Consider the following 22530-nt stretch of genomic DNA (forward strand, 5'->3'; position numbering starts at 1 on the left):
ACTCATTCTCGTTAGATACCTTTTTTACGAAACGAGTGGACTCGTAAAAATGGTATCTAACTAGAATGAGTGTGGAATGTTATTTATTACCCACGTTAAATATATATTTAAGTGTAAATACATAACAACTTTCGTTCGTTGACAGACAAAACTGAAACCGGTTGCAAAATCTTGATGTATGACCAAATATGGGCATTGTTGACATGTTTATGCATACGTATTAACAGCATGCGCCTGCAGTTGTATTTGCAAACAAAACATCACCGACGCTCAAGATCCTTTTGGATGAATTTCTTCAACTTATGGTAATTCAAGCGCCATGTTGTTAGTACGTAGGACACCTATAAGAAAATCTTAAAAGTCACATTAGCTGTGAATATCAGACCAACAGTCGGTCACTCGCACTGGCGGGGATCTGTCTGCGCATAAAATGGTTCGGTTTCCTTGGTCTATCAGCTGAATTCATATCATGTCCGTACCGTTTTGGAAGAGGGAATCAGAGTGTTCACCAAAGACATTCATATTAACTGTACCACCCTATACTGAAGACGTGAAAACAAACTCAAGTCTGCTTGCATGTCAGTGACAGCTTCGAACGAAGGGCAAGGTCACCACCGGAATAAGACAACCGTGATCTTCTCACAGCGTTTTACGCTAGAAATAGGGAATGTTATTGTTCACATTTGGGATATTTTGGGCCACATAATCAGAAGTCAGACGAATGATTTGTATCGGAAATGTTCACTTTGAGTAATCTGGTCAACCCCCGAAACAGTGCCACAAAATACGCTTCGAAGAAGACACTGATATAGCACAACCGGATCATACCAAGTAAGTCTAGATATCTGTCCAGATAGTTCAAACTGACTTCATTTCACCACGCTTATCATTTTACGTTAAATCAAATTGAAAGTTGCGAAAGTGGTCGGGTGTGTCACGCTCATGGGGACCGTCGATCTATATGATCGGTAGTCGTACATTGTAAATGGATATATACATTGTAGCGCGATATTTTATGAATGAAAAAAGTAGTCCCGGTGTGACAGAGATCACGGTTATCCAATCAAAACAAATAAAACGAGGTCAACCTTGTACGGCACATGTGTGTCGTACGGATTTAGTATCTTCCCACCTTTATCTTATGATCTTCATGAAATAGGTATGTATGATTGCTATATCTATGATCTTCATGAGATAGTGATATACAATTGCTATATCTATTATCTTCATGAGATGGCTGTATTCGATTGGAATATCTATGATCTTCATGAGAAAGTTATCTTCACAGACGCTTTACTATACAGTTGGTACATATTTGCCTTCCACAAAATCGTCGGGTAACGGGTGGCCCAGACGTCTAAGGCACCGCAATTAGCGTCCCTTATGCACGCCAGTATGATCGTGGGTTCGAACCAGGTTTGCCCTGATTATGCGTCTTGGTTTGTCAGCACCATACCCATGCTCGCGGGTTCCACCGAACTGGTAAACGTCTGAGACCTGCATCACTTCGGGCTTTCCTCAATGTGAAGCTGACTCGCCGTGATATAACTGGAATACTGATCAAGACGTTAAGCTCAACTCATTCGCTCATTAACTCCACAAGATCGTTTACACTTACTGGTTTTATATTGTTTTTAAATAACAGTCTCCAACTGTTTATACACGATGTTCATAATACAACGAGGTTACATTCACATACTGATATTATTTATACAAAGAAATGTCTACATATGGCAAGTCATAGACCATCTAGACATTGGTGTGGGGATCAGGTAACTATGGATATAACATTTAAAAATAGGAATGATAGCAGCTAAAATCACCTCTCCGAAAAGAAGGACATATTCTCAGCCTTTACTCATCGTAATCCATGTCTCGAGTTGCAGCCGTGCCAGGCAGATGGGTAGCCTAGTGGTTAATGCTTTCACTCGTCACATCGGAGATACGGGTTCGATTTCAACAAGGGTACAATGTATGAAGACCATTCGTGGTGTCCCCTGATGTAATTGCTCTTGAGATTTTGGAAAGGAAATACTGTACTTTCTCCTGCTGTAATGACATCTAATAACTTACATGGCGTCACCTTGACAATGTCATAAACTGTAAGATCAAAAGCAAGGCATGCAAATTTTGCAATTTCCATACTTCCAAACAATGACAATGGTACTCATTAACCAAATAGATTTTGTTGGTTTGATTTAGTATGTGCAATAACCTAAACCAAAACATGAATATATTTTTCAAAGAGTTTACTCAATCAGTCCATTAATGACATTGCTGAACAGCAAAGCCAGAAAATAATCAGTCTCGATTATCTGCTGAAACAGATTCATTGGGGCGTGAAAGGCAAAATTAGTTATGGAAATTATGTGAACAATGCCATAAAAATCTGCAGCTGGGCTATGTCCCATAACAGAACGGCTAACATTTGTTAAACCATTTGAAAAAGAAAAGAAATATCATTTTTCCATTTTTTATTCGGTCGTTCCACCAAGGAAACATTTGAGTGTCAGTTTGGGGTAGCACTAATACTCCTCTCCCTCTTCCTCTCCCTCGCCCTCAACAGAGTCGACTCCAACCTCCTCGTAGTCCTTTTCCAGGGCGGCCAAGTCCTCACGGGCCTCGGAGAACTCTCCCTCCTCCATACCCTCACCCACATACCAGTGGACGAAGGCACGCTTGGCGTACATAAGATCGAACTTGTGGTCAAGACGAGCCCAGGCCTCGGCGATGGCCGTGGTGTTGCTCAACATACAGACAGCTCTCTGGACCTTGGCCAAGTCACCGCCGGGGACAACAGTGGGTGGCTGGTAGTTGATGCCAACCTTGAAGCCAGTGGGACACCAATCGACAAACTGGATGGTTCTCTTGGTCTTGATGGTTGCGATGGCGGCGTTGACGTCCTTAGGGACGACATCACCACGGTACAACATGCAACAGGCCATGTACTTGCCGTGTCGGGGATCACATTTGACCATCTGGTTGGCGGGCTCGAAGCAGGCGTTAGTGATCTCGGCCACAGACAGTTGTTCGTGGTAGGCCTTCTCGGCGGAGATGACAGGAGCGTAGGTAGCCAGAGGGAAGTGGATACGTGGGTAGGGCACCAGGTTGGTCTGGAACTCCGTTAGATCCACGTTCAGAGCACCATCAAAACGGAGAGAGGCAGTGATGGAGCTGACAATCTGACCAATCAGACGGTTGAGGTTGGTGTAGGTGGGACGTTCGATATCGAGGTTACGTCTGCAGATGTCGTAGATGGCCTCGTTGTCGACCATGAAGGCGCAGTCGGAATGTTCCAGGGTGGTGTGGGTTGTGAGGATGGAGTTGTAGGGCTCCACCACGGCAGTGGAGATCTGGGGAGCTGGGTAGACAGCGAACTCCAACTTGGACTTCTTGCCGTAGTCCACAGACAGCCTCTCCATCAAGAGAGAGGTGAAGCCGGAGCCAGTGCCGCCACCGAAGCTGTGGAAGATGAGGAAGCCCTGGAGTCCAGTGCACTGGTCAGCCAATTTCCTGATACGGTCAAGGACAAGGTCGACGATCTCTTTTCCGATGGTGTAGTGACCACGGGCGTAGTTGTTGGCGGCATCCTCCTTGCCGGTGATGAGCTGCTCTGGATGGAACAGTTGTCGGTAGGTTCCGGTACGGACTTCATCTGGAAGCGCAGTAAGGAATAATATTAGTTAGCAATGTAAAGAATATTTAAAAAGCAAGTGTACAGGTTTGATTTAAGACCATAATTCCTTTGAAGAGAATTTTTTTAAGGATTTAGACTTGAAAGATTTCGTCGAATATTTAAGATTGTTAAATACGAAAATATGATGTACCTACCGACAACAGTTGGTTCGAGGTCAACAAAGATGGCTCTCGGGACGTGTTTCCCCGCTCCGGTCTCGCTGAAGAAGGTGTTGAAGGAGTCGTCCCCACCACCGATGGTCTTGTCTGAGGGCATCTGACCGTCGGGCTGGATGCCATGCTCCAGACAGTACAACTCCCAGCATGCATTGCCCATCTGGACTCCGGCCTGGCCGACGTGGACGGAGATGCATTCCCTCTGAAGTAACAAAAGCAAACGTTCAGCATGTTTTGTATCAAAAAACCTGTACACTCATATCAAACTGCCAAATATAAGATGTACGTTCTCTTCGAAACATAACTATTACCGGCTGGACAGGTTCATCTGATCAGTGCTCTTTTATATTTATATGTTAGGTTTCGCGGACAGTTTGAAAGTTATTGACCGGGCGTCATGACGATCTGGAGTGAGTAAGTGAGTATGGTTTTACGCCGCTTTTAACAATATTCCAGCAATATCACGGCGGGGGACACCAGAAATTGGCTTCCCCCATGTCGGGAATCGAACCCGGGTCTTCGGCGTGACGAGCGAACGCTTTAACAACTTGGCTACCCGACCGCCCCCATGACGATCTGGAAGTTTGGCAGCAATCAAGTGCGGTTTACCGATTGGCGAGGTCTGTTTCACTGTTACCCATGTTACCAGTAACGTGTATGGTTAATTGCGTTTAATTGCAATGTTTAATCAAATATTCTTTATTTTGGGATGTCTGATGGGCGGTGTTTGACGTACCGTGCACAATGACGTCGTACGTCCCGTGCATTATATATTCTTGGCGTCACACGTCAAATACATTACATACCCTGTCACACGCCCTGTGCATTATATATCCTACAACAAGACGTCAAACGTTCTCTACACTATATATCTTACAACAAGACGTCAAACGTTCTCTACATTATATATCCTACAACATGACGTCACACGTGCTGAAAATTATATATCATACAACATGCACGATACACGTGTGAATAAGACAGTTTTACTTACCATGATTGTTGTAGGTAGATGTGGACCTCACGTGGACTGCAAGTTATCTGGAGTGAGAAAGTCTGATGAGGAGAGCAGGTACCCAGACACTTATATACACGTGGTGGTCAGCCGGGTGTCAAGGACGCTGATCCCTAGTAACCGTTGCTAAGCTCATTACTAAGTCGTCGCAAGAACCTTCTCAAAGTGATTTGCTAAAGCCGGGAATTTAATCGTGTTCTAAATCACTAATTCCCTGACAAAAGAATTTAGAAGTGTGTTACTGAAGAACGTTCACTTTGAAGTCGATTATCCAGTGCTTGTTACAGATTTACATGGGGGCTTTAATGAACTTAATTGGATGTTTTTACCAGAAATATATTTACCCCCTTGTTACTTCATGCTCGTTTGAGACATTCTGTAGTTCTCACAATGCAGATGTATTTAAAGTCAATTCGTTAGATAACTAGCCTGTGCGAAAATCCACGTGAAAAAAAAACCTATCACTTTTTTCTCGAATGCCCTTACTATAATTCAATGAGAACTTTCTTGTAATACAATATTTTCTTGATCCAATAAATTCTTACTGATGATATTTCATGTTCATTGATGCATAACAAATTGATATTTAAAAGTGTGCAAAATTATATAATGTCAACAAAACGATTTGATTTACATATTTGTTGTTTACTACAATTAAACATTTGTTATTTTACCATTTGCAACCTCTACAGATGACTGGTATACAGTATTAATCACATATTTATTTCTTTATTAATTATTGATATTACCATCTTCACTGGAGTATCAGACTTTATATGCGCCTAATGTATTTCAATGTTTAATATTTACACCATTAATCGCTGTCTGTAAATATGTTTATGGAAAGAGAGTTGTAAGTTGGACAACGTTTGATCAATCAATTTGACCTTTTAATGACAACACATTATATTTAAAACAAAACAGTTAACTGGATCTGTAGTTAATGCGAAGACTCTTTCTCTCCACAGCTCTCATTAAATAACTAAAATGTGTTGGGCTGGTAAAAACAACATGGTATGAACAGCCTTGAAATCTTTAAAACACAGTTTCTTTTTAAGATTTGAAATCTATTACAGCAAAAGGCCCGTGAAGATCCTGGATAAAATAGGTCTTCAGCAACCCATGCTTGCCGTAAAAGGCGACTATGCTTGTCGTAAGAGGCGACCAACGGGATCGGGTGGTCAAGCTCGCTGACTTTGTCGATCCATGTCATCGTATTCCAATTGCGTGGATCGATGCTCATGATGCCAATCATTTGATGGTCTGGTTCAGACTCGATTATTTTAGACCGCTGTCATATAGCGGGAATATTGCTGAACATTGCTGAATATTGTTAAACAACAAACAAACATACAAAACAAACAAGTAAAAAAGTAAAGTGCACATGTACAACACTTCGGTGTGTCTACTATTTTTTAAAAGGAAGAAAATACGCATGTTTACTTATCTATAAACTGATACAGAAACAGAGGAACCTGTCCCTTATATATAAAAAATGATTCACCACTCGTAGTGTTAAGGGCTGTGGGATATGGGTATGGGGTGGCCGATGGGTGTAGTCTAGTGGTAAATGTGTTCGCTCGTCACGCCGATGACGATTCTGGTTTCGATTCCTCAAATAAATACAGTTTGTCAAGACCTGGTGTCCATCGCCTTGACATGACTGGAATGCAGAGTTATGACAGGTTTCTGTGATCGTGGGTTCGAATCCCAGGTTTGCTTTGATCATGATCGTCGGTTTGTCAGCACCATGCCCGTGGCCCGTTTGTATGGGTTCCATCAAAGTGGTAAGAAATGCACCCCGTTGGACTTGCTTCCGTCCGTTTTTCTGACACGCTGTGATGTAACTTAAATATAGGCCAAAGCGGTTTAAAACATAACTCTTCTCGTTGTAGTTACTTATAAGCAGCAGAATTTCTGCACTTGTACACATCAGGCGTAATTCAAATTAACATCGTTTAAGTTTCAACAAACTACAAAATGCGCTGAAGTTTGACTGGGATCTCTGGTCCATCACTTGATTGTCTGGTTTGTTATCATGTCGCCGTCACATGGCAGGAGTACTGCTGTCGGGTGTCAGGCAGCAAATCTTTTTTATGCAAATTGTGTGAGTGGCGGATGCGACCGGCAGGGCAGGAATTGTTTGCCCTTTTGGCGAACACCTGGTGTTATCACCGACTTTCAGTGTTTGTTGGTTTGTTGTTTTACGCCGCACTCAGCAATATTCCAGCTATATGACGGCGGTCTGTAAATAATCGAGTCTGGACCAGACAATCCAGTGATTTATGTCATGAGCATCGATCCACGCCATTGGGATCGATGACATGCATCAACCAAGTCAGCGAGCCTGACCACCCGATCCCGTTAGTCGCCTTTCACGACAAGCAGAGTCACCTTTTACGGCAAGCATGGGTTGCTGAAGACCTATTCTACCCCGGACCCTTCACGACTTTCAGTGATTCATTTATGATTTGTTCCCCGCTGTGTTGCCTTTTATGCCCAGTGTAATCCGATTCCACAGATAATCGAGATTATTCTCCGACATTGATGTTTTGTATATTGCGATAGCTACTGACGCGCAGCCTCTGTAAAAAACATACTCATGAATTCTCAAGTTTTCAAAGCGCCAGATTGTGAGAATACATATAACCTGGCAATTGATGCAAGTCGCGTTGGTGCTCATCTACTTGCAAAGTGCGGATGGAATATGCCAACTGCTAACTCTTCTGGCATCAAGAATGGGGCACTTGCCCCTTCCAAGACATTGGACAGTGACTTAAATCTTTAACATATTATTGGGTTTGATATCTTTGACTGCCGGCACTTATTTCACCAAGTGTTTTGCCTTTTGTGAGTGTAAACACAATTCGGTCACTGAGACCTTATGGACAAAAACTAAACATTTGGGGTCATACTTTGGAAGAATTAGAAATTATTACTTGGAATATGTAATACATTATATTTTTTATACTTGGTAAATTGGACAATCCTGAAATGTGCGATCGTATTTGAATGATTTTATAAAATGAGTTATTGTCTTTTAATTGATGAAAGACGCTCGTTGTGGTCATGGGAAATACGTGTTGGACGTGCGAAATTGACTGAACGCAGGTCAAGTCCACTTCTGTGGTTTATTTTGACAAGTATCAGCACACACAGCTATCTTCGTTATTTTTTTCATCGCAATATTTCGAAATTGCATTTCAAGTGACAAGGACTAAAATGTGAGGGATAGTTTCTGAATGATCACCAAAGAATAATCAAGGAACCAACATGGAATCGTCAAGGCAATATCAAGGAATCATCAAAGAATCCCCAAGGAATCACCAATGGAGTATCAACGAATCGTCAAGGAATCACCAATGGAGTATCAACGAATCACCAAGGAATCACCAATGGAGTATCAGCGAATCATCAAGGAATCACTAAAGGACTATCGATAAATCATCAAGGAGTCATCGCGGGATATAAAGGAAGCATCAAGGAATTATTAAGGAATCACCAAGGTATCATCAAGGGACTCTCAAGGAATCATTGAGGAATTATCAAGGGACTCTCAAGGAATCATCAAGGAATTATATATGGATCGACAAGGGATATCAAGGAATCACCGTGGAATCATGAAGGGACTCTCAAGGAATCATTGAGGAATCATCAAGGGGATATGAAGGAATCATCAAGGTATATCATCAAGGAACTATGGAGGAATTACCGGGGAATCATGAATCGTCTATCAAGAAATCATGAAGGGTCTATCAAACAATCATGAAGGGACTATCAAGGAATCATGAAGGGACTATCAAGGAATCATGAAGGGAATCATTAAGGGACTATCAAGGATCACATCAAGGGACTCTAAAGGAATCATCGAGGTATATCACCAAGGGACTCCCATGGAATCATTGAGGAATCATCAAGGGACGCTCAAGAAATCATTGAGGAACTATCAAGGGACTCTCAAGGAATCATCGGGAAATCATCAAGGGCTATCAATAAATCATGAAGGGGCTATCAAGGGGCTATCAAGAAATCAATTTTAGAATCATCAAGGAACTTTCAAGGAATCATTGGGGTATCATCAAGGGACCCTCAAGGAATCACTGAAGAATACTCAAGGGGCTATCGAAGGATGTTCAATAAATAACCAAGGGAACATTTTAGAATGTGTGTGAACTATGGAATCTCCTGTTCTAGACATTGGCGTACCCACGTAGCTTAATCGGAGTCTTGTAATACAAATGTGCTTATGGCGTTTGGAAGATCACCATGGCAACTAGAGGGTGAGAGTTAATGAACTTCACATCGCTTTCAGCAATTTTTTTGCATCATCATGGCGTGATAATGAGATAATAGTACTATTCCGATTACCAAAGATTCACATTATTAATCCAGGTTCAGAATTTTATACCAATGATATACGAGTTAAAACAGTGTATGTGCGTATATTCCAATTTAAATACCATTTTGAAGAATAATTTACTACCGACAATAAGTATGGAGACTGATGAAATGACAGTGAGGATGTAAAGAAGATAAATGTCTGTACAATTAATTTCGGGCGTGTAGATCAGTATCTGGTGTGTCATCCATGTTGCGAGACACCTTGATGGCACACTAATGATAAACTGGTGCATGGTTGCATTTGGTATTGCCCGCAATTCCCCCCTTAAGGGCTGCCAACAGATGCTCTATTGGGGACATGTCAAGGGACTGAGCGGGCCGGCCCAATGTACGTATCCTTTCTCGTCGGAGATAATCGGTGACTATCTGGGCACGATGTTATCTGGCATTGTCCTCTTGCAGTTCAATTTGTTAACCTATAAATCTTCCCCTATAAATTTACCTATAAATTCGTCACCATATCGCTGGCCAGTCAAATGTGCATTCACAATGACTTAATCAGTTCGACTGCCATGTGTAATAGTATGTTTCGAGATGTATCACGATTATCTGGGATTGGTACTATGTTCATGTAGTGTCATTTTTACTTGTATCAGTAATGATAAGCTTATTCTGTTCGTCTAAAAACAAAGGACAACCTCAGAAATCAAAGCTTTGCGTCATTCCGCAAGTATTAACAATATTTCATCTTCATCTTCCATAAACAAACTGAACAGAACGTGTCAATAAATATATGTCATATTAAGGTGGCTATCAGACAACAATGCTCGAAAGTCAAACAGACAATTATTGTATTCAATATTTTATTCGGTCGTTCCACCAAGGGAACATTTGAGTGTCAACTGGGGTAGCACTAATACTCCTCTCCCTCTTCCTCTCCCTCGCCCTCAACAGAGTCGACTCCAACCTCCTCGTAGTCCTTTTCCAGGGCGGCCAAGTCCTCACGGGCCTCGGAGAACTCTCCCTCCTCCATACCCTCACCCACGTACCAGTGGACGAAGGCACGCTTGGCGTACATCAGATCGAACTTGTGGTCAAGACGAGCCCAGGCCTCGGCGATGGCGGTGGTGTTGCTCAACATACAGACAGCTCTCTGGACCTTGGCCAAATCACCGCCGGGGACAACAGTGGGTGGCTGGTAGTTGATGCCAACCTTGAAGCCAGTGGGACACCAATCGACGAACTGGATGGTTCTCTTGGTCTTGATGGTTGCGATGGCGGCGTTGACGTCCTTAGGGACGACATCACCACGGTACAACATGCAACAGGCCATGTACTTGCCGTGTCGGGGATCACATTTGACCATCTGGTTGGCAGGCTCGAAGCAAGCGTTAGTTATCTCGGCCACAGACAGTTGTTCGTGGTAGGCCTTCTCGGCGGAGATGACAGGAGCGTAGGTAGCCAGAGGGAAGTGGATACGTGGGTAGGGCACCAGGTTGGTCTGGAACTCTGTCAGATCTACGTTCAGGGCACCATCGAAACGGAGAGAGGCAGTGATGGAACTGACAATCTGACCAATCAGACGGTTGAGGTTGGTGTAGGTAGGACGTTCGATATCGAGGTTACGTCTGCAGATGTCGTAGATGGCCTCGTTGTCGACCATGAAGGCGCAGTCGGAATGTTCCAGGGTGGTGTGGGTGGTCAGGATGGAGTTGTAGGGCTCCACCACGGCAGTGGAGATCTGGGGAGCGGGGTAGACAGCAAATTCTAGCTTGGACTTCTTGCCGTAGTCCACAGATAGTCTCTCCATCAAGAGAGAGGTGAAGCCGGAGCCAGTGCCGCCACCGAAGCTGTGGAAGATGAGGAAGCCCTGGAGTCCAGTGCACTGGTCAGCCAACTTCCTGGTGCGGTCAAGGACGAGGTCGACGATTTCCTTGCCGACGGTATAGTGACCACGGGCGTAGTTGTTGGCGGCGTCCTCCTTGCCGGTGATGAGCTGCTCTGGGTGGAACAGTTGTCGGTAGGTTCCGGTACGGACCTCATCTGTAACACGGTATTTGTGCATGATTGAAAATGAATTTTTATTAAGCCGTTAAATATGATTGTGATGAAACCTCTATCATCTGAAAGTCGTTACAATAACATTAACAGCAATATGTGAAAGTTTATCAACGGTATCATTGTTCACCACTTCTCCTGAATGAACATACTATGTGAAAAAACACTTCCCAGATTTAACAATGGTCATATGATGTACCCACCGACAACAGTTGGTTCGAGGTCGACAAAGATGGCCCTGGGGACGTGTTTCCCAGCCCCGGTCTCGCTGAAGAAGGTGTTGAAGGAGTCGTCCCCACCCCCGATGGTCTGGTCTGAGGGCATCTGACCGTCGGGCTGGATGCCATGCTCAAGACAGTACAACTCCCAGCATGCATTGCCCATCTGGACTCCGGCCTGGCCGACGTGGATGGAGATGCATTCCCTCTGAAGATTACAAAACAATATATGAAGATTTTATTAGATTATTTCACTTCATATAAAACTTACAAATATCTGTTTACAAGTAAACTTTCATGACTATTTAGAAACAAGAATGTAAAAAAGTATCTCATTAACAATTATGCTGAATAGGTAAGTTAACAACTACATGTACGATCGGCCCAAGGACGTCTGACGTTTCTTCCTTGTGGTCCGGGAAATCGTCTTTATGTCAATGGCTTCCACACTTAATTTTGTTTATTCACTAACAGTGAATATTCTCGCCTGTGGCTTCTATACCTATTGCAGCAGCCACGTCGAGTTTGTGCATCGAGAATACCACAATGGGTACTAACTGTTCGATTGGCTTTTTAGAGTGAGTGAGTGAGTTTGGTTTTACGCCGCTTTTAGCAATATTCCAAAAAATATCACGGCGGGGGACACCAGAAATGGGCTTCACACATTGTACCCATGTCGGGATTCGAACCCGGGTCTTCGGCGTGACGAGCGAACGCTTTAACCACTAGGCTACCCGACCGCTCCTGGCATTTTAGAAGTTTGTGAGCAAATAATAAAAACGTACAACTTAACAGATAACGACTTTTGGTTTGTTGCATGTAGCGACGTTTCGATGTAGATTCTATCACCGTTATCAACTTGACAACTTTTTAGGAATCTACATCGGAACGTCGCTGCATGCCACGAACCAGAAGTTGTTATCCATTAAGTTGTATGTTTTTATTATTCACAATAGGTACTCTCAAATCATTGCCTAAAGTCCTGATCCCCGGCCGCGTCATACCAAAAGACGTTAAAAGATGGTACTTGTTGTTACCCTGTCTGGCGCTCGACATTAAGGGGCTAAAACAAGGACTGGTCGGCTCGGAGTCAGTATACTGTGTCTGAGTGGGGTATTCATGTTAAACTGCGGCATGGTATCTCAGTGAGCTAGCACTATAAATCGGCATCAGTCCGGACTAGTACAAGCAGCCACACACACACATACACGTGCATGCACGTCGCTATATAAGTGCAATAATCTTGGACGCGACGTTAAACCCAATTTCACCTCACCTCACCTAAAGTCCTGACGAACGAATGATTACAAAGGGGGGCATGTTACATTAGGATGGAAGTTGTAATGTGTATAATATTCCCATATTCACAAAATGAAGACATACATATGTTTTACTGTGTTTGGCACCAGTCAGCGTGGTACCTGATTGTCTTCATGATACATGATACATGATACATGATACATACTACACTCAGCCTGACAATAGACTGTTTACCAACTAACTAGGCTGCTGAGGCACACATATTTCACAGTAAGACCCGAATGTAATTTTCTTCAGTTGCACATACAAAAATTATTGAAATGTTTACAAATGTACATATCTTGCCACTTGATACGTGAAACATGATACGTGATGTATTCTACATGTGGACATAATTATTACTTACCATGATTGTTGTATGTAGGTGGAGATCTCACGCGGACTGCAAGTTGTCTGGAGTGAGGAAGTCTGATGTCGAGAGCAGACTCCCGGACACTTATATACACGTGGTGGTCAGCCGGTTGCCAGGGACGCTAATCCGTAATGGCGGTTGATAAGCTCATTACAAAGCAGTAGCAAAAACTCGCCTAAAGGGATTTATTTAATCAATGTAATCCTGTTCTAAATCACTAATTCCCTGACAAACAATTCTTAACCTCATATGACATACTATTGTTTTCAGCCATGCTAAATCTGTTGACGGAAAAAACTTGGGCAAGTTCAAAATCAAAGAACAATTGACCGAGTGTTCTATTAACCGCAGGTAGAACTAAGATACGTTCTATCTGAGGGAGTAAGAATGGTTCGGCGTCTTTGTTCTTTATCAAAGATAGATTCTAATGTTTGAAGTTTTTCAATTCATTGCGTTTTTCTTCTTTGTATACACCTTTAGTCTCTTTAGTGGAATATTTTTCTGTTCACATTAAAACCAACCGAATGTTCAAATCTGATAAAGCAATAGACAAAACATTTACTAACGGTTGTTGCAATTAACAGAAACTAAAATAACTGAAACACACAAAATTTACCTTCCATTCACGTACAACCTATATTGAAATGAAAACACAGTTAGTCTTCTTGATTGTGAAAACCAATGACAGTGGATGGGTTTAAAGGCGCTTATTGTCCTCAGCTTGTACAATGACAGCCGTCGGTGTCGAGTCAGTGGACGATGGATGCGACTTTTCCCCCGAAAAGAACACCAGAAAGATTCATTTCAGAGCTTGAGCGTTTGTACATCTTGACCTAAAACATGCAGCCAATGACTAAGCACACGGATCCAAAATTGGAAATTGACCAACTTCAATGTACAAATGCTCATCCTTTAAACAAAGACGTAGTTAGTAAATTCATATGACCACACGGTCGTTTTACGAAGCATTTATCTATAATTGTCTCAACATTTTACAAGTATAACAAGCAAGATATATACAATAGAACCAAATGGGGTATAACATCTTAAAAGCTACATGTGTACTAAACCTTGTAAAATATACTAGCGAAAAAACGTTCGGGTGTATCACTATCGTGGGAAATAATAAATAAACGCAAAGAACGATTTAATAATATTTTGAAAGTTCTTGAAACATGAAGTCATCGGACAGTGTCAACACATAAGTCCTCTGTAAACGTCATCTGAAGCTGACGTGGGGTCAGTTCACATGTATGACCACCATTAGCAGTGACACAAGCTTGACAACGGCTCCTCAGTTGCGAAAACCAGATGGTTAAGGAAGGGTTGTGTGGTGTCATTACACATCTGGAACAAGGCCAGTTGTAGCTGGACCAACGTCAAGGGTTGATTTAGATGTCGGTGTAAACGACGTTTCAAAATCTTAGAACATTCATCTAGGAATCGCCAAGGGAAAATCTAGGAATCATCAAAGAAACATGAGGTTATCACCAAGGAACTATCAAGGAACCATCATTGCGGAATGATCACGGAATCATCAAGGCACCATCCAGGAATCATTAAGGAATCTTCGAGGAATCATCAAGGAATCGTTAAGGGAAAATCAGGAATCACCAAGGCATCATCAAGGTATCAACAATGATTATTACTGAATCATCAAAGAATCATGAAATGACGAAAGAGGAAACGTAAAGGAATCACGAAGGGAGCATTAAGGAATTATCAAAGGACAATGAACTGCATTAACTGGATACAATCACTGTTGGAAGTATTAGTGAGACTGGGTGTATCAAGATACAATCACTATTGGAAGCATTAGCGTGACTATTTGTCTCAAGATACAATCACTATTGGAAGTATTAATACGACTGGGTGAATCAAAATACAATCACTTATTAGAAGTATAAGTGTGACTGGGTGTGTCAAGATACAATCACTATTGGAAGTATTAGTGTGACTAGGTGTATCAAGATGCAATCACTATTGGAAGCACTAGTGTGACTATTTTTCTCAAGATACAATCACTATTGGAAATATTAGTGTGACTTAGTGTATCAAGATACAATCACTATTGGAATCATTAATGTGACGAGATGTATCAAGATACAATCACTATTGGAAGCACTAGTGTGACTAGGTGTATCAAGATACAATCATTATTGGAAGCACTAGTGTGACTAGGTGTATCAAGATACAATCACTATTGGAAATATTAGTGTGACTAGGTGTATCAAGATACAACCACTATTCGAAATATGAGTTTGACTAGGTGTATCAAGATACAATCACTATTGGAAATATTAGTGTGACTAGGTGTATCAAGATACAATCACTAATTAGAAGTATAAGTGTGACTGGGTGTGTCAAGATACAATCACTATTGGAAGTATAAGTGTGACTGGGTGTATCAAGATACAATCACTATTGGAAGTATTAGTGTGACTAGGTGTATCAAGATACAATCACTACTGGAATCATTAGCGTGACTAGGTGTATCAAGATACAATCACTATTCGAAATATGAGTTTGACTAGGTGTATCAAGATACAATCACTATTGGAAATATTAGTGTGACTAGGTGTATCAAGACACCATCACTATTGGAAATATTAGAGTGACTAGATGTATCAAGATACAACCACTATTGGAAATATTAGTGTGACTAGGTGTATCAAGATACAACCACTATTCGAAATATGAGTTTGACTAGGTGTATCAAGATACAATCACTATTGGAAATATTAGTGTGACTAGGTGTATCAAGATACAATCACTAATTAGAAGTATAAGTGTGACTGGGTGTGTCAAGATACAATCACTATTGGAAGTATGGATGTGACTGGGTGTATCAAGATACAATCACTATTGGAAGTATTAGTGTGACTAGGTGTATCAAGATACAATCACTACTGGAATCATTAGCGTGACTAGGTGTATCAAGATACAACCACTATTCGAAATATGAGTTTGACTAGGTGTATCAAGATACAATCACTATTGGAAATATTAGTGTGACTAGGTGTATCAAGATACAACCACTATTGGAAATATTAGTGTGACTAGGTGTATCAAGACACCATCACTATTGGAAATATTAGTGTGACTAGATGTATCAAGATACAACCACTATTGGAAATATTAGTGTGACTAGGTGTATCAAGATACAACTACTATTGGAAATATGAGTTTGACTACGTGTATCAAGATACAACCACTATTGGAAATATTAGTGTGACTAGGTGCATCAAGATACAACCACTATTGGAAATATTAGGGTGACTAGGTGTATCAAGATACAACCACTATTGGAAATATTAGTGTGACTATGTGTATCAAGACACCATCACTATTGGAAGCACTAGTGTGACTATTTTCTCAAGATACAATCACTATTAGAAGTATTAGTGTGACTTGGTGCGGGAAGATATAATCACTACTAGAAGTATAAGCGTGACTAGGTGTATCAAGATACAATCACTATTGGAAGTATTAGTGTGACTAGATGTCTCAAGTTACATTCACTGCGGACAGTATTAGTGTGCCTGTATGTACCAAGATACAATCGCTATTGAAAGTATCTATGTGACGAGATGTATCAAGATACAATTGCTATTGGAAGCATTAGCGTGACTGTATGTCTCAAGCTACAATCACTATTGGAAGCATTATTGTGACTTGGTGTATCAAGATACAATTACTATTGGAAGTATTAGTGTGACTAGGTGCATGAAGATTCAAGCACTATTGGAAGTATTAGTGTGACTTGGTGTACAAAATTATTGGAAGTATGGATGTGACTAAATAATTTACAATGTAATCATTATTTGAAATATATGTTTGTCCAGATGATTAAATACGAAATGACTATTTGACGTATCTATGTGATGATATGTTTCAAGATGTAGTTACTATTTCAATTATAAATGTGACAAGATGATTAAATACGAAATGATTGTTTGAAGTATCTATGTGACTAGATGTTTCAAGATGTAGTTACTATTTGAGAGTCCATGTTACCAGATAATTAAATACGAAATTGATATTTGAAATATGTATGCGATGATATGTCACAATGTGGAGTATCCATGTAGCTAGATAGTTTAAGATGACTGGATGTTTCAAACTTTAGTCACTCCTGGGCGCATCTGTGGGATATTATGTTTCGATGTGTATGACGGTTATGCTGTGGTGGTAAGACATCTATTTAGTGTCATTTTCACTTGAAGCTGTTCTGCTCCTTTTATAAAATGAATTATATTTTGACGTCTGATCAAGGCTACTATTCCATGTACGCAATTTAAATAGAAAACGGTGCAGGTGAAGGTCTGATTAAAAGAATCTATGTCATGAACACATATGGTGACTTTATATGACAAAAGGCAAAGGACTACATCAGAGATGAGGTGGTGTTATTCTGTGAATATTTAACAATCCTTCATCTTCACCATATGCAAACTGAAAAGGACGGTTGATACATGTACGTTACATAAGTGTCACTGTTAAGGGTGTTGGACAAACGACAAACAGACAATGTTATATATTCATATTTTATTCGGTCGTTCCATCAAGGGAACATTTGAGTGTCAGTTTAGGATAGCACTAGTACTCCTCTCCCTCTTCTTCTCCCTCGCCCTCAACAGAGTCGACTCCAACCTCCTCGTAGTCCTTTTCCAGGGCGGCCAAGTCCTCACGGGCCTCGGAGAACTCTCCCTCCTCCATACCCTCACCCACGTACCAGTGGACGAAGGCACGCTTGGCGTACATCAGATCGAACTTGTGGTCAAGACGGGCCCAGGCCTCGGCGATGGCGGTGGTGTTGCTCAACATACAGACAGCTCTCTGGACCTTGGCCAAGTCACCGCCTGGAACAACAGTGGGTGGCTGGTAGTTGATTCCAACCTTGAAGCCAGTGGGACACCAATCGACGAACTGGATGGTTCTCTTGGTCTTGATGGTGGCGATGGCGGCGTTGACGTCCTTAGGGACGACATCACCACGGTACAACATGCAACAGGCCATGTACTTGCCGTGTCGGGGATCACATTTGACCATCTGGTTGGCAGGCTCGAAGCAAGCGTTAGTTATCTCGGCCACAGACAACTGTTCGTGGTAGGCCTTCTCGGCGGAGATGACAGGAGCGTAGGTAGCTAGAGGGAAGTGGATACGTGGGTAGGGCACCAGGTTGGTCTGGAACTCTGTCAGATCCACGTTCAGGGCACCATCGAAACGGAGAGAGGCAGTGATGGAACTGACAATCTGACCAATCAGACGGTTGAGGTTGGTGTAGGTAGGACGTTCGATATCGAGGTTACGTCTGCAGATGTCGTAGATGGCCTCGTTGTCGACCATGAAGGCGCAGTCGGAATGTTCCAAGGTGGTGTGGGTGGTGAGGATGGAGTTGTAGGGCTCCACCACGGCAGTGGAGATCTGGGGAGCGGGGTAGACAGCGAACTCCAACTTGGACTTCTTGCCGTAGTCCACAGATAGTCTCTCCATCAAGAGAGAGGTGAAGCCGGAGCCAGTGCCGCCACCGAAGCTGTGGAAGATGAGGAAGCCCTGGAGTCCAGTGCACTGGTCAGCCAACTTTCTTGTGCGGTCAAGGACGAGGTCGACGATCTCTTTTCCGACGGTGTAGTGACCACGGGCGTAGTTGTTGGCAGCGTCCTCCTTGCCGGTGATGAGCTGCTCTGGATGGAACAGTTGTCGGTAGGTGCCGGTACGGACCTCATCTGGAAGAGCAGTAAGAAATAATATGAGCAAGGAATAAAAAGAATATTTAAACAAAATCAATGTACAGGTTGAATTTCGATTTAAGTGCATATTTCTTATGAATAGATACGTTTTAAGGAAAGATTTAATCGAATATTTACGATTGTTAAATATGAAATATATTGTACCCACCGACAACAGTTGGTTCGAGGTCAACAAAGATGGCCCTGGGGACGTGTTTCCCAGCCCCGGTCTCGCTGAAGAAGGTGTTGAAGGAGTCGTCCCCACCCCCGATGGTCTTGTCTGAGGGCATCTGACCGTCGGGCTGGATGCCGTGCTCCAGACAGTACAACTCCCAGCATGCATTGCCCATCTGGACTCCGGCCTGGCCGACGTGGATGGAGATGCATTCCCTCTGAAGATCACAAGAAAATAAATGAAGGATTTTGTTTTGAAGACTATTTCACTTCATATAAAACTTATAAATATTAATTAAGTAAACTTAATGATTGTTTAGAAACAAAAATGTAAAGTATCACAATAACATGTATGTTCTTTTGTTAAGTTAACAACTACATGTACGGTCGGTCCGTGAAAGTAGTCTGAAGGTATATTTTTCATGAATTCCGTGAAATCTTCTTTATGACGATGGCTTCCGTACCTATTTTTCTAGCAAGTTACTGACTGAATGAGTATAGTCGCCTGCAGCTTCTGTTCCTATTGCAGCAGCGACGACGAAACTGGGCAGCAAGAATACCACAATGTGAGGACTCAAACCCGTGCCTTAAGTCTGACGAATGAATTGCTACCAGGCCACAAGGGTAGCCTTGTTACATCAGGGTGCAAGGTGTTATGTATGTAATATTCCCATGCACAAAATTATAATAAGATTATGAAAGATATAAACATGGCTATGTATTCTGTGTTTGGCAAATCCCGGCATGGTTCCTGCTTGTGTTCTGGGTACATGGTAATGATACATGATACATTCAGCCTGACGAGCTACTCGTTACCAACCAGGCTACTGAGGCACCCACGTTACGTCTTTCATATAAGTTTCGTCAATGGCATATCAAAAATATTCCTAATGAAAGGTTTTAATATGCACATATCTTGCAACTTGAAACGTGATACATGTGTACATAAGACAGTTTCACTTACCATGATTGTTGTAGGTAGATGTGGACCTCACGTGGACTGCAAGTTGTCTGGAGTGAGAAAGTCTGATGTAGAGAGCAGGTGCCCGGACACTTATATACACGTGGTGGTCAGAAGGTTGTCAAGGACGCTGGTCCATAGCAACTGTTGCTGAGTTCATTAGAAATCTGTTGTATGGACTTTACAAGGCATTTGTTCAAGCCGTGAAATTGATTGTGCCTTCCGCCATTAATTTAAATAGCGCACTAATTAAGAATAAGCCTATTGAAGATGTAATTAACTTCAATATCGTGAAGCATAGACCGTTTAGGTCAATTACAGATGCAGGATGAGAGTTGAATTCCCGTTAATTTCTCATGACATTTTCCTATTGTGTTTGTACTTTTCAAGACAAATGACTTGTTAATCCATAATAGACACATCAGCTAAAGATTTCGTTGAAGTTAGGTGTCACTGAGTGTGAATAACAAGACTGTATGCCTTTGACAATGCAGTGGTGATTTCCGGCTTGTTGAGCCTTGTTAATTGAACTGTGATGACAGATTGGTCGTGTAGAGATCGTCTCGTCAGAGTAAAATTGTGCTGGAAGTACATACTTGAGACTGAAAAATAACTTCGAGACAACCGTAAGTTCGACAAATCGGAGGTTATATGATGATGAATAAAGAAGGAATATGCAGGGACCAAGCTTTTTCCTCGAGACAACCGTAAGTTCGCCACATCAGGGTTTGACTGTAAATGTAATGTTTCCTTGGTATCAACTGGATCCTCTCTAACAATACCTTTGCTGCAGACATAATGTTTTATATATAAGAATATATACCAGTGACCCTCTAACAATCATATGGCTATTTATGTAACGTTTACTTGAAATTTGCAAGATATTCTCTATGAATACATCTAGAACTGTCACCTTTACAGATATAACTAAAAGCGACAAAAATATTTCCATAACCACAAGAAATATCAGAGAACATATGAAAAAATAGGTGATTATAAATTACTATTACTAAGTGAAAAAGCGGGCGCTTTACTCTCTAACAATCATTTAGCTACACATGTAACGGTGTATTAATATCGTCTACTTTTTATCTCCGACAATCAAAGGGAAATGGATGTAATTTTTTGCCAATATATGCTATTTACCCTCTGACAAATATAGCTAGAGATGTGAAGTATACTGATAAATGCCTGTTAGTGTTTAAGAATTAAGTAGCTGTTAATATAACGTTACTCTCTGACAGTCAGGGAGGTAGAACGGGATCGGGTGATCAGGCTCGCTGATTTGGTTGATGCATGTCATCGTATCTCAATTGCGTAGATCGACGCTGATGATGTCAATCACTGGATTGTCCGGTCCAGATTCGATTATTTACAGACTATTTTCATATTATTGCTGGAATATTGCTGAGTGCTGCGTCAAACAACAAAAACAAACAAACATAGACAATCATGTCGACATTTTTATAAGTGCTACATAAAAAAATGACGACGACAAAAGAGTAGGAAACTGACAAGCAGAGCGCCTGGCACTGCCATCACACAATAATGATGATGGCACCAGCAATCGGTGCGGATGTATTGGTGTTATGGGAAGAAGTCTAAAAACGTTTTTTAACAACGCTCCAAAAATATCAAATATCAGCACTGTCCCCCCCCCCCCCCCCACGAACCGGGCTGTCACCTTATGCAGTGAAGAGACCCGATTATTGTCCAGCTACTAGGAATTACCACTGACTCTGTAACTAGTTTTGGCAATTGGATTTTGAATCACGTGGTGCTAAATTAATGCTCATGTGTGTATACGAGATGGCAGATTAGCGTTTTACAGACCCCAGACAGTTAACTTTGCAACTCCCACCTACATAACCACGTAGACACAAGACAAGGAACTTTGCTACAACCACCTACATGTGGATGTAACGTTTAACTGAAAACACTTTGTTAACTTTGAAACATACACCTACGTGTACATGCAACCATTTACTGACATCGTTAACTTTGCAACACTCATCTTCGTGTAGACGTTATTTTTAACTGTCAATAGAAAGTCAACCTACCCGAAAGGTTAACTTTGCTACACCCACCAACGTGTAAATGTAACCATTTCCTGATGTCAGACAGTTATCTTTGCAGACACCCACCTTCGTTAAGCTGTTACGTTTCACTGATGCCAAATGGTTGACCCCTAATATTTAAGCATGCAACACTCATCTACAGGTACAGGTACCGTTTTACGCACACACAAATTGTTAACTTCGCAACACTCATCTACAAATAGGCCCCAAATAACCCCAAGTCCAAAATAAAATACCCCATCACATTTTTAAAATATAAAAACAATGCGATGTGAATGAGTTATTGAAACATGGTGTAACATTAAGACTCAAACACAGCTGTGGCATTTGAAAAAGATCGAGAATTTCGTGCAAATTGTGGAAATCACTTAACAAGAACCGGCACTCCATGGATCCCAACTCCTCAGGAAGACCGATACCTGCGCACAT

General features: G+C 41.7%; 3 protein-coding genes across 3 annotated transcripts; all 3 read right to left on the minus strand.

The window, feature by feature from the left end:
• Window positions 1–2459: 2459 nt before the first annotated feature.
• LOC124120719 (tubulin alpha-1A chain) lies at window positions 2460–4925 on the minus strand. Its single transcript, XM_046483598.2, has 3 exons — window positions 4847–4925; window positions 3832–4054; window positions 2460–3655 (listed from the first exon to the last, which is right to left on the minus strand). The coding sequence occupies exons 1-3, from the start codon at window positions 4847–4849 to the stop codon at window positions 2526–2528; spliced, it is 1356 nt and encodes a 451-aa protein (XP_046339554.1). The 5' UTR covers window positions 4850–4925; the 3' UTR covers window positions 2460–2525.
• Window positions 4926–10057: 5132 nt separating this feature from the next.
• Window positions 10058–13216, minus strand: LOC124120717 (tubulin alpha-1A chain-like). Its single transcript, XM_046483596.2, has 3 exons — window positions 13151–13216; window positions 11470–11692; window positions 10058–11251 (listed from the first exon to the last, which is right to left on the minus strand). The coding sequence occupies exons 1-3, from the start codon at window positions 13151–13153 to the stop codon at window positions 10122–10124; spliced, it is 1356 nt and encodes a 451-aa protein (XP_046339552.2). The 5' UTR covers window positions 13154–13216; the 3' UTR covers window positions 10058–10121.
• A 4473-nt stretch (window positions 13217–17689) lies between these two features.
• On the minus strand, window positions 17690–20114 carry LOC124120685 (tubulin alpha-1A chain-like). The gene is made up of 3 exons (XM_046483565.2): window positions 20027–20114; window positions 19058–19280; window positions 17690–18885 (listed from the first exon to the last, which is right to left on the minus strand). Exons 1-3 carry the CDS (start codon window positions 20027–20029, stop codon window positions 17756–17758), a joined length of 1356 nt encoding a protein of 451 aa, XP_046339521.1. The 5' UTR covers window positions 20030–20114; the 3' UTR covers window positions 17690–17755.
• Window positions 20115–22530: the final 2416 nt, after the last annotated feature.

This window comes from Haliotis rufescens, unplaced genomic scaffold, assembly GCF_023055435.1.
Source record: "Haliotis rufescens isolate VD_foot unplaced genomic scaffold, xgHalRufe1.0.p SCAF_16, whole genome shotgun sequence".
NCBI lineage: Eukaryota > Metazoa > Mollusca > Gastropoda > Lepetellida > Haliotidae > Haliotis > Haliotis rufescens.

Coding starts and splice junctions, on each gene's coding strand:
- LOC124120719 (XM_046483598.2), bottom strand. Junction 3,656..3,831: donor CCTCGAACCAACTGTTGTCG/GTAGGTACATCA, acceptor CTGCGCTTCCAG/ATGAAGTCCGTACCGGAACC.
- LOC124120717 (XM_046483596.2), bottom strand. Junction 11,252..11,469: donor CCTCGAACCAACTGTTGTCG/GTGGGTACATCA, acceptor ACCGTGTTACAG/ATGAGGTCCGTACCGGAACC.
- LOC124120685 (XM_046483565.2), bottom strand. Junction 18,886..19,057: donor CCTCGAACCAACTGTTGTCG/GTGGGTACAATA, acceptor CTGCTCTTCCAG/ATGAGGTCCGTACCGGCACC.